Source organism: Mixophyes fleayi, chromosome 12 (assembly GCF_038048845.1).
Source record: "Mixophyes fleayi isolate aMixFle1 chromosome 12, aMixFle1.hap1, whole genome shotgun sequence".
NCBI lineage: Eukaryota > Metazoa > Chordata > Amphibia > Anura > Limnodynastidae > Mixophyes > Mixophyes fleayi.
The window spans coordinates 17118075-17135686 of NC_134413.1; the positions used below are offsets into that span (position 1 = coordinate 17118075).

At 41.0% G+C, this 17612-nt stretch overlaps 1 protein-coding gene across 10 annotated transcripts in view; it reads left to right on the forward strand.

Annotated features, from left to right (window-relative positions):
- The first annotated feature begins 532 nt into the window (after positions 1-532).
- Positions 533-17612, forward strand: part of KLC1 (kinesin light chain 1) — a 47401-nt gene continuing 30321 nt past the window's right edge. For 3 of the 10 annotated variants that reach the window (XM_075192508.1, XM_075192511.1, XM_075192517.1), the window contains exon 1: positions 4029-4119. In XM_075192508.1, coding sequence (XP_075048609.1) covers positions 4094-4119 — 26 coding nt within the window. In that variant the 5' untranslated portion in view covers positions 4029-4093. Of the gene's footprint in view, positions 732-4025; positions 4120-17612 lie in introns of those variants that run through there. The other 7 variants (XM_075192515.1, XM_075192516.1, XM_075192518.1 and 4 more) reach the window with 4 other exon arrangements.

Here is a 17612-nt window from a genome sequence, read left to right on the forward strand (position 1 = left end):
TATATATATAACCTGGACAATATATAATTTCATTGATTAGATTAGCAAATTCACATTAGTACAACATATGTCACTTGTTTTCTTTATTTGTTTTATAGCATTCTTCCAATAATAAAACACATGATTAAAAAAATAATAAAATGGATATAAGGGACAGTTAGCAACTGTATTGTAAAAGCCTCAGATTGGCATGTAATATTTATCCTCTGACCTGTCAATCATTGTAGAAGTAAATATTTCAATGAAATCTATGTGAAACAGGACTTCTAGGAAAATAATCAGTCTACATTACAGATGTATAATGGTGAAGCCCAGCAGAGACTGATCCCTGGCAGCATCTGACATCTGCCCCCATCCCAGGCAGGAACTGACATCTGCCCCCCTCCCAGGCAGCATCTGACATCTGCCCCCCCTCCCAGGCAGGAGCTGACATCTGCCCCCCCTCACAGGCAGGAGCTGACATCTGCCCCCCTCCCAGGCAAGAGCTGACACATTACATCATGGCTGGCCGCGGTGCATTGTGGGCGGGGAGGAGAGATCGCCATTTTCATTAGGGATCAGACAGGCGGATACCGGCAGAGCAGCAGCAGCAGGAGGAGGATGAGCTCCGGAGCCCCGGCTGTCAGCTAGTAGAGGCCAGGGCCCGGGCCTGTGACAGGGAGGTCGGTAAATCCCCGGATACATCATCCATTACCCGTGGAGAGCGCTGCGGCGGCACTGACCGCTGAACGGTACGAGGAGGAGGTGGGGTGGTCTGAGGGGGTGTACACAGGGGGGGTCTGAGGGTGACGGTGTACACAGCGAGGGTCTGAGGTGTACACAGGGGACTCAGCATGGTGACGGTGTACACAGGGTGTTTTGAGGGTAACGGTGTACACAGGGGGGGCTCAGCATGGTGACGGTGTACACAGAGGGGGCTCAGCATGGTGACTGGGAGGGGAGGATGCACAGTGTGTCATCATGGACGGTGGCTGCAGGGATGTGATGGGCATCGTGCGAGGCTGCATTGTTATAGGGGAGACCTTGTCCTGCTACCTGGAGGTTGTAGGGGACCCATAGTACTTGATGGATGGATGGATGGATGGAGGCTGTACTGGGGGAGGCATGGTCCTCTGTTCTGGGGATAGATGGAGGTATTACTGGGGAGTCATGTTACTTGGTGCTCCTGGGATGGATGGTGGCTGTACTGGAGATGACCTGGTCCTTGGTGCTTCTGGGATGGATGGATGGATGGATGGAGGCTGTGCTGGGGGAGACATGGTCCTTGGTGCTCCTGGGATGGATGGAGGTTGTACTAGGGGAGACATGGTCCTCTGCTCCTGGGATGGATGGAGGTTGTACTAGCCTAGTACAACCTCCATCCATCCCAGGAGCAGAGGACCATGTAGACCATGTAGTAGGGGAGACATGGTCCTCTGTACTGGGGATGGATAGAGGCTGTAGTAGGGGAGACATGGTCCTTGATACTCTGGGGATGGGTGGAGGCTGTACAGGGTAGTCATGGTCCTTGATGCTTTGTGTAGAGGTGGAGGTTGTATGGCTATGGAGGAACCATGGTCCTTGGTCCTCTGTGAGGATGGGTGCTGTGTCTTCATGGAGACACCATGGTCCTTGGTGCGCCTGTATATGGATGGTGGCTTTATTGTCCTGGGGAAACCATGGTTGTTGGCGTACAGTGGGGATTGATACTGTATTGTCTTGGAGAAAATATGGTCCTTAGTGCTCCTGTGGACAGATGGACGTTGTATTGTATAGGGAGGCATGGCCCTTGGTGTTCAGTGAAGAGGTAGAGGCTTTACTGCTATTGAGGGTCATTGGTGCTCAGTGGGTATGGATGCTGTACTGTCATGGAGGAAACGTGCTTCTGGCACTCTCTTTGGGCATTGACATGGGCACGTGCAGTATTTTGACAGGGGAGATCCCAAATTTTCATTTTGCCAAATATTTATGCATTGTATGCTTTATATGCTAACATTGTATACACGCCCTTCTCTGGAACATACAACACATTATGCTCCCCTGCAAAGAGGAGCCAATACAAGTGTGTATACATTACTAAAGATGAATTCCAAAACTTTATCTTCATATTATTGAGCAAGTTTTGTCTAGAGGGGGATTCTGGTGACCTGTCATACCCCACTGTGCTTGCCTATGTATCCTAATGGGCAGATGTGGTTCTATGTGTTATATAATGTTACCATGTCTTCCCTAGAACAATACAGCATACAATTCCTGGTTACATTTTGTTAGGAGCATGGATACAATGGGGTCTGCATGTAAATTGTAGTCTTGTGAGCTCCAGTTGGTGATTGGGTGCAGGTAAAATGCTGAGCCTGGTTATGTTGGGATTATGCAGTAAAACTGAATATATATGTTGCTGAGGTTCAGGGAGTGGTTTGAGGAGATTTAGAGGATGAGTTCTCAGCAGGTTCTACAGTGAGATCTATGGAGTGGCTATTGTTATATTATTGCATTTATATAATGATCATGAGAGCCATACTGGATAAGATAATATTTATAACATAGTTATAATGTGTGTGTGTGTACTAGGTTTACTATTCTGCTATAAATTGATGTCCATTGCATAATATTTTTCAAAAAGCACCTAATAGAAGAGTTACCTAGAAGATAGTCCTAAGTCATTTGTTTGGTGGGATGCACTTTGTTAGGAGGCATAGAAGTGGGAGGAGGGGAAGCAGGAAGCATGGACCGGAGGACCTGGGAGTGACTGTCATCCTTCGTTCTCTTAAGTGCACACACATAGGTGTTTTTGTGATGACAGATTAGTTGCTGGGGGTAATATAGTTACATCTGCTGGTCTTGGAAGTGGTTAGTTAAAATATTACAATGGCAAGGATGGATAAAGGAGATATCCTGTGTGCAGGATCAGTATTTCTAGTAGTGGTGCAGAAACTGTTGTGTCTGCAGCATTCTCTTAATCACTGAAGGATGACTGTGCTTACTGGAATCTGGGTGAAGACTGTGGTGTCTCAGTAGTTCTGGAAGATCAATACATTTCTTTATTGACAGGAACTGTTGGGTATCATGTGTCTTTAGTGTGTATGGTAACTAATCCTGTAGTATAAAATTATATAGTAAGAAAATGCATCTTGTAACATTAGTAATTAAATGTTAAATACCCATACTGTTACAGAAGTAACAGTTTACATATTGTAGTTAACCTTGTATAGATTTCATTGCAAAATGTTGTCTTTCAATATTAATATCTAACACCGCAGTGCCCTTCAGTGGTCCTGCAGACAGGAAATCTGGAGTACATGGGACAAACTGCTTCTCTGTAATGAAAATGTTATCTCAAATATAGCTTGTGATCTAAACATTTTGCATATCTAAGTGATAATGTTATTGCTAAAGCTTTTATACTAACCAATTTAAACTTTACATTTTGTTGGCCCTTTAAGTGAAAGTACTGTTTGGGTACGGTGCTTGCTTGTTATTGTAGAGGAAGATGTCAGGTGTTGTAAAGGTATAGTTTACTGATGCCTAAACTATTGATTCTTAGGGGTATATTTACTAAACTGCGGGTTTAAAAAAAAGTGGAGATGTTGCCTATAGCAACCAATCAGATACTAGCAGTCATTTTGTAGTGCACTAAATAATTGACAGCTAGAATCTATCTCCACCTTTTCAAACCCGCAGTTTAGTAAATCCGGCCCTCAATCTGCTATTACGTGTGATGATTTATTAGGTCATGTGTATGACTATGGTGGAGATTTGACAGTCATGCATTCAGGCCAATATATAATACATATTAGCATTGATGGGACTGAATTGTAAATCTTTGTATATTGCAATAGGTAAAAAATGCAGATCATTATGAGTAAGTGATGAGATGCAGTAGTGCTGATCTTAAGTTTAGACGTATAATGGGTACGAAAAAATGTTGATGGCCTGCTTTACTAAGCAGCAGATGAGTCACCGTAGGCTAAGTGCTTGGATATAAGGATCTGCTACCTTGGTCTGTGTTGTCTCTTGTGAACTACTCCTTCTATACCCAGGCATTGCAGTACTTGTACATCACATGGATTGTCCGTCTGCTTTCTGGCTACACAGATTTCCATGACAATCTCTCATGAAAGCAGGTGGATCAGAGACTGGGTGAGTCACACACACCTATTCCTGTCTTGTCACCTGTCCTGGTGCAAGGATGAACGGCATTGTTGTGAAGGCTGTGTGCTGTTGTTGCTCCCCAGACACATGGTAATTGTAATGAAGGGTGGTGTTTTTATCTGGGCATTGTTATTTGTGTCTTGTCATTCCCCTCCATGGGGGAGGTAGCTGCGTCACTAATCTCTCCATCGCTGCCTCAAGCCTCGTCCTTTTAAATTATGCACAGGCGGTGCCGGGCTTCACTTCCCCTCACCTCTCCCAGGGAGCCTACAGGAACGATCTGGAAGAGAATTCACAAAGGACTGCGCTGTATATAACTAAATCACATGCAATAAGACTGTACATATCAGTGTTCCTTCCATGCTTTAGCGTTTATTATGTTGTGATGCAATAAAACAAGATTGATTTAGTCACACTGTAAAAACGCACAGGTATTTCCTATGGAATTGGACATTTGTTTCCATCTGCATTGATGGAAGCTAATATCTGTCTATTATATATGAATTACAGCACCTCAAGCTGTTTCCATTTTTACTAAATAATGCATTTTAATATCCTATGTTTGATTATAAGTTACATCGTTTTGTTTCTGTATGACTTGCAAAAAGCACACGCTTGCATGGTAAATTTGTTTTCTTACGACATATGGGGAGTAAACTGTATATTATAACTCCTGTTCTGTAGCAAGGTTAAATAGGACTACCCACATTTCATTGCAGAGGATTATTACACCAGAGAGGATCGGGCATGGTCCTCGCTCTGGGCTATTGTTGACACACCCTGCCAGTGATGCATCAGGGCACTGTCACTCTTCTGCTGCTCTCTCAAACAAAGAGCCTGGCAACAAAGAGATACAATTACGGTGCGATTTGCCACTTAAGAGCATGCAAAAATCCTATTCCTATCATACCCACGTTGTTATTCGAGCAGTATGAAAGCTTTTAGGGCATACGGCTTTTGAGCAACTGAAATGGAGACATTATATTCTTGCAGCTGCCGAGATGATTGACCAATTAAATCACATTTTCTGCTGCTTGGTTGACATGGCAATTTCTACCATTAACCCTTAATCACACGATGGCTTCATTGCTAAAAATGCAAAATATTTACTCCCTAGTGTTGCAATGAGCGTCTTTCATCCAGATGTTGTGCAAGATTTCTGGCATTGCAGTATTTATTTACGAACATGTTGCCTTTGACCTACTACTTACTTGAATCCATATGAGTTAACAGAGGTGGAAAATCTGTGCCCCTCTAACATTTTTTGGAATAACAAGTCACAGGAAGCCTAAATTACTCATTTTTGTAATACTGAAATGTTAAATTCCTTTAATTCACATACATCCTTTATAAAACTGCTTCCACAGAATGCATTATTGAAGTCGTAGGAGCACAATACATTGCTAGAATCATATGACTCTATTAGAGAGCTCTGCCTCTTAGTGAAAAGAGAGATCTGTGGTGCCTACAGGAGCTCTATCAAGGTAACAAAGAAAACTGCAGTGTCGTAGTTTATTTTTATTTTGCGCTTAGAAAATGTACAGCCCTGTCAAACCTAGACAAGTTAGAAGCGTCACACCCTTGAAAGTACATGCCTACTGACACCAATAACGTGAGGTTCCCATGAAATGCAATGTGTAACCTTACAAGATGTGTCTGCTGAAATGTGACAACTCCTTAATAAGAAACTAGGAAATGTAGTGTGGTCTGTGAGCGAAATAATAACTATTCACAAAGTAAAACCGTAGTCGGAGACATCACCTCTTTAATTAGGTTGAAAGTATAAGGACCCTGCCATTAACAGCAGAGACACTTAGAGGATTTTGAAAGGGGTTTGGTCACCCCAAGGTATTGAGGCACCCGTCCATTTGGGTTCTTTTGATACACCGAGATGCCCTGTTCACCCAGTTACCATACCTGTGTAATTGGGCACATGGGGAGTGTGTGTCTGGTATTAGTAGTCAGTTGTGGGGTGGCTTCTGAAGGAAACAATTGTTGAACAATCTCAATTTTTTATATAAATGATAGTGTGTAATCTGTGGGTCTGGGCCATAAGTGGTATCTTAGAATTGTTTTGGGGGTTCCCTGTTTATCAGTTACCCAATACATTCTACTAGGAACGAAGACATTTGGGGCACCAGAGAACTGCACATTGACACTAGTCCTAGTTTAAGTTAAAAAATAAAAATAAAGAGGAGTATAATAAGCCTATTAGTGGTATTTGTTTTAATATTAAAGGTGCATTTTGTAGTATTTTATACACACTTAGTTTTTTTTAGATTTTCGCATTCTATTTAATTTTACATAAACTCTATTTTCTGTAATATGTTAATACATTCACTTGGGACATTTGTGTATGATGGCAAAGAACACCCTTATTTTAAAAGGCTGACTATGTAGTGTGTGTCTCTTAGAAGTAAAGACATGAGCTCATGTTTGTGTAGGCTGCTCGTTAGCATTGACTCAGATTTACCAGCTTCAGTCATCTTCTAATTGTTCCCACCCTGTTGTTATAAAGCTCTTTAGAACTTTAGTAACCGCTTGTCAATGTGAAAATCAATTTAAGGGCAAGACTTGTAAAGCAATTTGTAATTTATATTAGGCTATTGCAAACTAATCTAATGGTACACCCCCCCCCCCCCCCGCGCGCGCGCGCGCACACACACACACACACACACACACACACACACACACACACACACACACACACACACACACACACACACACACACACACACACACGTGTTTCTGGTGAATTGATAGGCTGCATAGTAATGGATGTTGGTCCAGCCCACAAAATGTCTGCCTCCACTGTGGGTTGTAAGGGATTTTAAAAATCGGGAAATTGGTTTCTAACCTGTAGAGCTTGCTAAAGTGTGTATATATACAGTATATGTGTGTTGTTTGTTGGCGAATATCTTCCACAGCTCTCAAGGTAAAATTTCCAAATCTTACATAGTTATTTAGTATCGAAAAAGTAGGTCACACAGCGGCAATGCCACAGAGCGACAAATATTGAAAACATAATTTTTTGGTTTTAAACAATTGTTGTTTGACTACTGGAAGGAAATCTCGCGGCAAAGCAACAAATCTTATTTTTTAAATAGTATTTTTGGGCTATTTACCAAATAATTTGCTAATATATAAACACTGCTACATGTTGCACTTGCGCAACGCTGGGTGACCTTGCATATATGATTCTATATTACAAATGGTTTATTTAAACATTGCTGTATAGAATACTGCAGCGGTAATGAGCTCAAAATATGAAGGGAAAGATGTGGTTTAAAAAAAATAAAATAAATGGTTAGTTAGCTTGTCTGTTGAATGTTCATAGGTCACCTCTGTACTGTGTGATCTGATTTAGAACTTCACCATTTTAGACTTAGACACTGAAATGTGTTTGTTTTGTCATTCACTTTTTATAAATTGAACGTTTAGTAGTAGCAGATATTTCGGTACAAGGAAAGATTTGTCTGCAGCACAATGTTTACCTCTTGGAACTGCTGTTGGTGTCACAGCATCCTGGGATTGAAAATTAAAATTCCTTTTATCAACAATTTTCACTTCCTCCTCAATTGGGAGCATCCTCGTGTTTAGTTGGGAGGGGGCGATTTCCTCTGAGTTGCGCTTTGCAGAACTAGTCTTTCAGAGCCTCCGTTAGAGTTGGTCTCTCATCTAAAAAATATATTGTGCACAAACCATGCACGTTTGCTACATGTCATTTTAGATTGTATGACTATATTGCCAATTTAAAACCAAGTCATGTATTTTAACTTTGTAACTGAGCAGTTTTCTCGGTCGGGAAATCATTTGAAGGTCATATGCAAATAGAACGTCTTATTCCCCAGTGGTGTTTTGTAGCGCAAAACTGCTTTACATTCTGATGTCTTACCAATCATTATTGAACTGTTAGTTTGTGTAAATAGTATGATGTCTCATTTGTTGGAAGCATTGGTGTAAATGTTTAGCTTTCAATTCTGATTCTCAATTTTTTGGGGGGTGTATATTTATGTATATATGTGAATTTGTTCTATTGAGTAGCAAAAATAATCAATTAGCACTACACTGTTCAAACTCCTTGTGATGCAGCAGATTAGGCCGGCCGTAATCTGGCGGGCATCCCAAAGAGGGCAGCTGGTCATCATCATTTATTCATAAAGGGCCACAAACCTCTGCCATGCAAGACAGAGGTTGATGAGTTCCGATCTGAACATGTGCTTTAGTAGCTTTGGGAGATCCAAGTAGAGGTGGCAGAGAGGCAGTTGGACGCACGGGATAAAAGCGAAGGTATTGGATCAGGGGAAGAGAGGTGTATTTGGGTGTCCTCTACGTAGTGGAGGCTAAGGGGCCGTATTAGTTCACCAAAGAGAAAAGCAGAGGCCAAAGAAGAGCCTTGATGGTACCTGGCAAATACTGGGAGTGGAGAGGAGTATGTGCCAGAAGTAGACCCTGATGGAGCATTCAGAGAGGTAGGAGGAGAACCAGGAGAGCTCTGTGCCACAAAGGCCAGGGACTAAAGGGTGTCCAGGAGAACAGTGTTCCATTGTGTCCATCTGCAGAGAGGTCATGAAAGAGGAGTACGGAGAGGTGACCCTTCCACCTAGGTGCGAGCAGATCATTGTTCACTTAGTGAGGGCTTTCTCGGTGGAAAGTAAGTGCTATATTTACCCTGTAGTAAAGTGTGTATAGAAAACGTTTGTTATAGTTAGGGGAGAGGTTATATATACCAAAATAAACACTTGAGGTTTTATTTATTTTTATTGTTTTGTAAATTTTAACAAAAAAGCCCTGAAGCTCTAAGCATGGAGAGGCTCTGTCACCAAGTACTATATTAGTGCTTTACTAAACAGTAGCTTGGAGGTAGAGCATCTTATTTGGTGTGCTCACTCTTCCAGGCAGTCGTCCTCCAGCACGCACAGCAGGACATAAAGAGCTTGTTCCTGGGCCCCATAAACAGCGCTTTTAATAAATGCTCTCTCCCAAGCAAACAAGGGGCGCTCTGTAATAAAGCAAAAATAAATAAAATAACAGCCTTTAAAGGTTAAATCTGCCATTTCTGCAACCTTCATAGAAATCTTTATATCATACTCCTTTCCCCCCCCCCGCTTTTTATTCCCTAAACCCCTCCTCCAGCACCTCTACTGTTTGGGTTGTGTACTCCTTTTCTAATTTCTAGCTGGTTGTCGGACAACCAGTGACAGTTGTGTATTGTAGTGATGTAATTAGTATTCCTCCCCTCACTTCTGCTTTAGCCTTGATGTCCGTGATACTGAACTCCCAGTATGAGCCCATATTCGCTCTGGTTCTGGGATTGCCCCAGTATCAGAGGCCGGGGGGAGTGTCACTGCTGTTGGGTCAAGTAGGATTCGCTCTGGCAGGTTGATGATTTGGTTGTGGTGGGAGGTGCTCATATACCATAGTCGCTGCTTCTCTGCATATTTTTATTAAAACAAGCTAGTGCTGTTATCCTAATTCACCTTTGTTTTTACAGTGGGCGAACTGCTTCCTTACAGTCATGCCAACAATAATATACTTGTTTGGCCTTTCAAAGAATTATCAGGCATGGAAGTATGCTCTGGTCCAGATGGCTTGTAAAATGATTAATTTTTATAGATTGTAAGCTCTTACGAGCTAGATCTTATGTCTCTATCTCTTCGTATGTACCTGATCTGCTTATGAGTGTGATTCGGTCTATGTTTATATACTATCTGTCCATCTGTTGCTGCTGAGTTTTGTGGGACTTACAAATTATCAATGATGATGATGAGATCTTTATTCCCAAGACATGAAGTTCATTTAATTTGTGTTTTCGTTTTTGTATTTTAATTGCAGTATTTATTTCCATTTTATATGCAGTTGATCTTGTATTGTGGATCGTTCGAAGCCAAATCAGGATATCACTAATACTTGTCAGGCCTAGCATGGTGATTGACTTCTGGTGTACACCCCTGTATGTCATGTGCAGAATGTTATGTGGAATATGCTGTCTTGTATATTTCATTTGGTATGACTGGTCGTGTAATTGTTCAGACTCCTCCCTGGAGCGGAGTTGAAGCTTATTGATGTCTCTTTCTGTCAAGCAATTGCTAAAGGCAGTTTCTGTAGTTTTTCCGGTTTTGCATGGTTCATATTCAGATGCCCAGTCGGTGAAGGACAAAGGTCACTGCGAGCAATGAATGCTAGTGAGAGAACAGTTAGTTTGGTCCATCAATCATCAGCACCTTGTAAACCATCACATTGTGATATTCTACATGAGAGAGTGTAGCACAGGCCTGTCCAACCTGCGGCCCTCCAGATGTTGTGAAACTACAAGCCCCAGCATGCTTTGCCAGTAGACTACCTGTTGATAGCTGGAAGGGCATGCTTGGACTTGTAGTTTCACAACATCTGGAGGGCCGCAGGTTGGACAGGCCTGGTGTAGCACATCCGAACCTGAAACTAGTACTTGATGTGATTCTCTGTTGAATCACTCTGTATGTCTCTACACTGGTTACCTGTTTTCTACCGAATCCAATATAAAATACTTTTACTAACCTACAAGGCCATCAACAAAGCTGCACCAACATACATCTCCTCTCTTGTCTCAAAATATCTCCCAACTCGGCAACTCCGTTCTACACAAGATCTGCGTCTCTAATCCACCCTCATTGCATCCTCCCATTCCCGGTTACAGGACTTTTTTCGGGCTGCACCCACTCTATGGAATTCTCTCCCTCGCACAATAAGACTCTCCTCTGGTCTACAAACTTTCAAGCGTTCTCTGAAAACCTACCTCTTCAGACAAGCTTATAATATTCCTCAACCACCCTCGTAACCTCACTATCTTAGCCTATTACCGCCTGTTACACAATTTCACACAAGACAACTACCCCCTGACCGACATTGTTGTGTGACAGGATCATTTAGCCTATGAGTCACTTTTACCTTTCCAGCCTGGCTGGGCCAAAATGAAAAATGTAGACTTAACCTCATGTGTCAATCTCTCATTGTCCAATAGATTGTAAGCTTGCGAGCAGGGCCTTCTCACCTCTTTGTCTGTTTTACCCAGTTTGTTTATTAGTTTCTTATGTTTGTCCCCAATTGTAAAGCGCTACGGAATATGTTGGCGCTATATAAATAGATGATGATGATGATTCTTACCAAAGATACAAAGTACTATGTGGTTCATTTTTTCTTACTATACACAAGTGAAGCTTATATTGTAACCTAGAGTTTCCATTTGGTGACATAGGTGTTTTATGGATAATATTTGGGAAAACGCAGACAATTTAGGAAAACAATCCCTTTTCACTGATTGTGTAACTTCCTTGTTACTGGTATACAATTATAAATTGTTGATATTTACTACAAAATCTAATCCTCTGGATCTCCCGACTGTTTGTAACCAATAGGTTCATATTCTACAAGGTCATTTTAGGTTCCATTCCCCCCCCACCTCGTGCTATAACATCACTGTATAGAGATGCAGTGTACTCGCATTTATCTGTTCTTAAGGTGGGGACAGTGTGGAGGTCTGATGACAAATACTGGAGGCACCATTTGCAGGTAAGAAGAAAGAAGCCATTCCTTAACATTTTTGCCAGACAGCTTAAAAGAGATCCAGGCAAAACTTGGGGAAAAGTATGTTGTTTTTTTGTGTTTGATCAGAAGAAACGAAGACAGAGCTTTTTGCATAAAATTTAAAGCTCTGGCACAACATGAAGACACTATGCTAACAGTACACTCTGGTGTGGCAGCATTATGCTGTGGTCTTCTCATGAGCGGGGCCTGAAGTCCTGTTAGGATTGATGGAGAAGAATAAATGGAACAAAGTATATGGGAACTGAAAAAAAACAAACAACAAATTACAGGACAAGTATCCCAAACACACAGGATCAAACTAGCATTTGAGTGCAAAATGAAAAAGATGAATGTGCTTAGGTGGACGAATCAATGTACATATGATTCCCATCAAGAGACTTTGACACAATTGGAAACCCGCTGTTCAAGAAATTTTAATGATATAAAACCATTCTTCTAACATGAATGGGTAAATCACTCCTAACCAGTGTGCATAGATGGTAGACCCCTGCCCAAAAGACTTAAACCTGTTATTGAGGCAAAATGGGGCTTTGGGATTAATAATTTATAGGGATGCGAATACTTAAGCAGCATATTTCAGCTTTTGACTTCCTTTAATTATACAGGCAGCTTCTTAATGTAACAAGTAACCCAGAATGCGGCATTAATGGAGATAAGCATCCAAATCATGTCTTGTGTTTTTCTTTATTATATTAACCTTATCCCACAAAATAGAACATCAGGGAACTGATGTCTACATTCTTAAATTGTAAATGTTCCTGCCAGCAACAGTAGGTTGGATTGAGCCTGAAGGGTATGAATTTGCATTTGCAGGATCTGCTTAAAATTGTTTACTGTAAACACATGCACATCAATCTGCAGCTAAACATTTGTCACGGACATAAAGCTGCCTTTTATATTTTCATAGACCATCACTCACTTTTATATCCGACACCCCTGGGGGACATTCACCTTGACCTTTGCAGTTGACATCGACCATGTTTGATTAAGTGATAAATCAAATTTAAGATAAGAGAACTGGCTATTTTTGGCTTGGTAATGCCTCATTCTAACATCGTAGAAGAGCTCATCACTATTTAATGTAAATGTACTGCAACATCTGAGTATGAACATAAAAAGGTTGCAGCTTGGAATGTTGCCAGTATGAGTGTTGTGTGCAAAGATCCGTTTTGTAGTCGTCACCACGTAGCTCAGTTTGGAGCTTGCGAGCATGGTGGTAGTTTCTGTTCCGTATACACTAATAACAGGAAAGGAGCCGGGTAGAGCATCTTCTTTAAAAATATGTCGTGTAAAGGTGATATTGGCAGTTGCAATGTTTGTTCTGAGTGATTCTCTGTTTTGCACAAATAGATGTCTTTTTAAAATCTATTCCAGTACAGTGAAGGTCATTTGGAAATATGTGGCTGCACAGAGCATTTATTATGTGCACATTTGTCAGAAGGAGGCTCTAAAGTGAGAGTTCTTCCATAAATGTCCCCTTTACATCTTTTGGGTTTCATTTAAATATCTCTTCCTACAAAGCAAAATCTTTGATTTGCATGTTGGTGTCATTTCAGATAGATTAGTGTGCGCAATACACGTTGTGCGTTTTTGCTCGTTCTGAATGTTTCTTAATGTCCTTGTTAAATCTACATTGTGTACTATGCTCTTATGTGTATTCTATCGATCATTAACCTGTGTACATGTCAGTGAAAGGCTGATCATACATCACACGTATAAGACCAGGCGGGTATCATGGTGTCACATGTGGTTTTATAATGCTCCTATCGCTCTTTGACCCGTTGAGTGGGGAACTCTCATCTTCCTGTCACATGATTAAGCCCTGAGGGCTCTGAATGCAGTATTGTCTGATTGTAATTGCTCCTGTGTAGCAGGATGAACGTCTCCCATTAACTTCATTGTGTCAGTGTGCGGCAATTTGAACTCTAGCGCTTTTTAGCACTAGGCTTCAAAGCTGACTCCAGCCTTCATTCTTACAATGTTGATGAGATTCACTTTGTATTTTCACTTAACTCAGTGAATAAATTAAATGTAATTGACTAGTAAGATGTCCAGTGTGTAGGACCTCTCTTAGCTTTGGTTCAGAGTACACAATCTGCTCTGGATTTCTTCCATTCACGAACAGATGTTCTCAAGTATCTCTCTGCCAAACTGGGCATTTCAGTTCATATGGAAAAAGTGATGATCAGCTGGTTGATCTCCGGTGCCTCCCATTTTCATACATGAACGTGGTTGCAATTCTGTGCTTGTTTTTTTTTGCAACCTAATTAACTTTGTTCTTGAAGGTTAAACTATTTTAATTGCTTCTCATTTTGTGTGGGCTGTCTCCAGATTTTTCCAATGTATGATAACAGGCATGATCTAGACAAGTCCTTAACTTTTTCTGCAGCAGTCTTCATGCATCTAGTTTTTGTCAGTGTGTGTATATAGTACATTCGTTAAAGGGTACTTTTCTCAAGACATTATTATGATTTTTGTGCTTTACTTACTAGTACTGTTTGCATATTGTTTAGTGTGCTTTGTTTTCATAGTGCAGTCTAAATGCTCGATTTATAAGGGGAGTGTGAGTAAGAAGCCGCTCCCTCTGTCTCTCGCCGTTCTGATGCGCGGACTGGGATAGCAGAGCCTGTGAAGCGTGATTGCTCTATATTGAAATACTTTATTTCCATAGTTAAAACAGAGCTGGTGTCACACGAGCGCTTTTATTGATTGAGAAGTATTTAAAATGCCAACAGCAATGGTTTGGACATGACCCAAGTGCTCTCAACAATAACTCCAATTTAATTGTATTATAGTTGGGCATTCCCTGTCGCACACAGTGTTTTAAGCGCTCGTTGTAAGCTGTGAGCAGTAAAAGGGCTGGGTGTTCTCGGCTTAGAGGGGGGAAAAAAAATAAACTATAAAAATTGGGAATAAGCACTTCTAATGCTGGAAAAGTGTCAGTGTAACACCAACTGTAACTTTAATAATTAAAATACAATCAAGCCAACAGCGGGCAATTAATGAGTTATTTGCTGAAGTGCCATTCTAGCTAGATCTGTTCTATAGGTTTGTCTTCTCTTGCGACACATCTATTCTGTCGCTGGTGCAGGGCTCCTGAAACCCTGTAAAAGGCCTTTGTGTGACTTCTGTTTTGTATGCAGCGGTGATTGACATGAAGCCTAGAGGGCTCAGTCTGAAATAACCATTGATCCCTATGATCAATACATGGTCTGACACTACCCAGTAAGTTATTCAGTAATGGGATAGCTGTTTCAGTGATGCATCACATGGACAGAATTAAGGATGTATTGATGATTAATGAATGACCCTGTGGACATGGTATGTAGGGAATGTAACTATTACATTTCAAACTAATGGGAAAAATATGTATCGTTAAATTTTCATGTCTGTTGGAGTTTTATATGCAGTGTGTTGTTGCTCCTGATCTGTTGTGGCGATCCATACTTCTATTACTTGCCTTGCCAATGGCAATAATAAGAAAAGTGTAACTGTGGATAATGAGGGAGTTTAAGAATCCCACTGTGATTGTGCACAGAGCACAATGTGGCTTTTCATCATCATCATCATCATCATCATTTATTTATATAGCGCCACTGATTCTGCAGCGCTGTACAGAGAACTCACTCACATCAGTCCCTGCCCCTGCTTACAGACTAAATTCCCTAACATATATACACACACACAGACAGACAGACAAGGGTCAATTTTGATAGCAGCCAATTAACTTACTAGCATGTTTTTGGAGTGTGGGAGGAAACCGGAGCACCCGCAGGAAACCCACACAAACACGGGGAGAACATACAAACTCCACACAGATAAGGCCATGGTCGGGAATTGAACTCGTGACCCCAGCACTGTGAGGCAGAAGTGCTAACCACTTATTATTTTCTAGCTGGATGTTTTATAGGTGAAATTCATCCGATTTTCAAATGACAGCTTTTCAATCGTAACTGATTATCTTTCTGTCGCAAAGCAATTTGTATGGCAGTATTTACACAGCTTAATGTACTTATTATGCATAGTGGAGGGAGGGATTGTATGGCAGAACCAGTAGGAGAATTTGTCCCTTTATCTTAGTGGCTGCACTGTCAATAGTGATTACTAAAAGCATATAGTGTCTCATTGATGGACCTTAATGAATGTATAGGCTGCATTCCCTTGATTGTTGGTTCAGCCCTTTAAATGACTGCTTATACTGCACTTCATAAAATCACTACCATGCTGAGTTAAGCATTTGTATTACACAAGACACATTGTCTAAAATGTTCAAATTACAATCCAAGTTGGATGTGTGAACTTTTTTGTTTCATATATAGAAGTATTTTGTCTTTACCGTCCCCCATCAGAAGCCTCAAATCACAGCTGTCAGTTTGGGGCTTCCTGGTTCCGCTCATGATATTGTCCCTGTTGTATGTGCTCAAAATAATCCCGCTAAGGGACAGGACACTACCTCCCACCAGATAAGTACGTACTCAGTGCGGCTATGAACATTCCAGCGATCTGATTGAGTTCAGGCTGTTTTGTCCCTGCCCACTTCAACACTGGAGAGACACTGATGTCCAGGAGATATTAAGTAATAACAAAAATATGCTCTGATCCTAATCAAAACACACCTGTTTAAATAAAAATATAAATAAAAGTTAAGCACTAAAACAAAATATTGATTTTGTCTTATAATATCCTCAAACTTTGGTATTTATTTAATTATTAAAACGATAGTTCTTAAGATGCTCTTGTTTAATCTATTTTCTTACCAGGACTAATACAAGTGACCAAGAACTCTCCACAGATAGCATCATGCTAACCACAATCATCAGACCAAAACTCTAAATAAGATGTCCTGCTCTAACGAAAGCTATTACAACTACTATACTTACTTTTACACATTTCAAGTGTCCTCTAGTTTAAACAATTGAATTGAAGGCTGCTGAGACGGGGGCTCCTTTTCTTTTATCACTTAACACATTACTTTGTGTCTTATATATGAACCAGCACCGCTGTAGATGAGTCTTTCTGTCCGTTCTCCTCCTGCTGAGCTGGAGAAACTGCATTGTATCTAAACCTGAAAACAAAATAATCTTGAAAGGAAATGTCAGAACACTTCTGTTTACTCAGAAATCGCCCCGAAGCTGCATGCTGCTATGTTCCTGTCGCATGATATGTGCTCGGCGCCTACAAACTGTGGTATAGCTGAACAGAGGTTGTGGGACTGATGTTAAGTCATTTTGGGACAGCTTCCATAGATATTTATTATAAAGGTATCATGCTCGGGCTTAGTCCTCCAGCACAGTGAGCCGCTGTATACATGAGAGAATAATTTAGACTATAAATACGGTTAGCATTGATGCTTTGGGTGTGAATCTTACCAGCGTCCTGTCTGCTTGGATCTTGTATGTTCTTCTTGTATTTGCATCGGTTTCTTCACAAAATCATACTCGTATGCTAATTGTATTCTACCCAAATTAGTCCTGGAATGTGTGTGCTTCTGGCGTGGGATTTAGATTGTAAGCTTCACTGGGGTAGAGACTGATGTGAATAATCAGCCTTTGATTGTATATGTTGGTACATTATAAATAAGAATAAGGGGATCAAAGAATAAGAAGTGACAAATGTACTTTATAGTCTTTCTTACCACGCAGAATAGCTTTGAATAACGAGAGAAGCATAGATAGGTACAAGAGTGGAACCAAACTTCTTAGAACTTCAGCAGCTGCTGGACCGGAAGGTCTTAATGCTTTATATTATGAAAGTCTTAATAGTCTGCAAGATGTTCTCTGCTGTGATGTCACCGCTCAATACCGTCAGTTGGGCTGGTGTAAGATGGGGTAGGGAGCAAGAACGGAGGTATTCCGCTATTTGGTGGCAATAGAGGTCTGGGGACAAGGGAGGTGGGG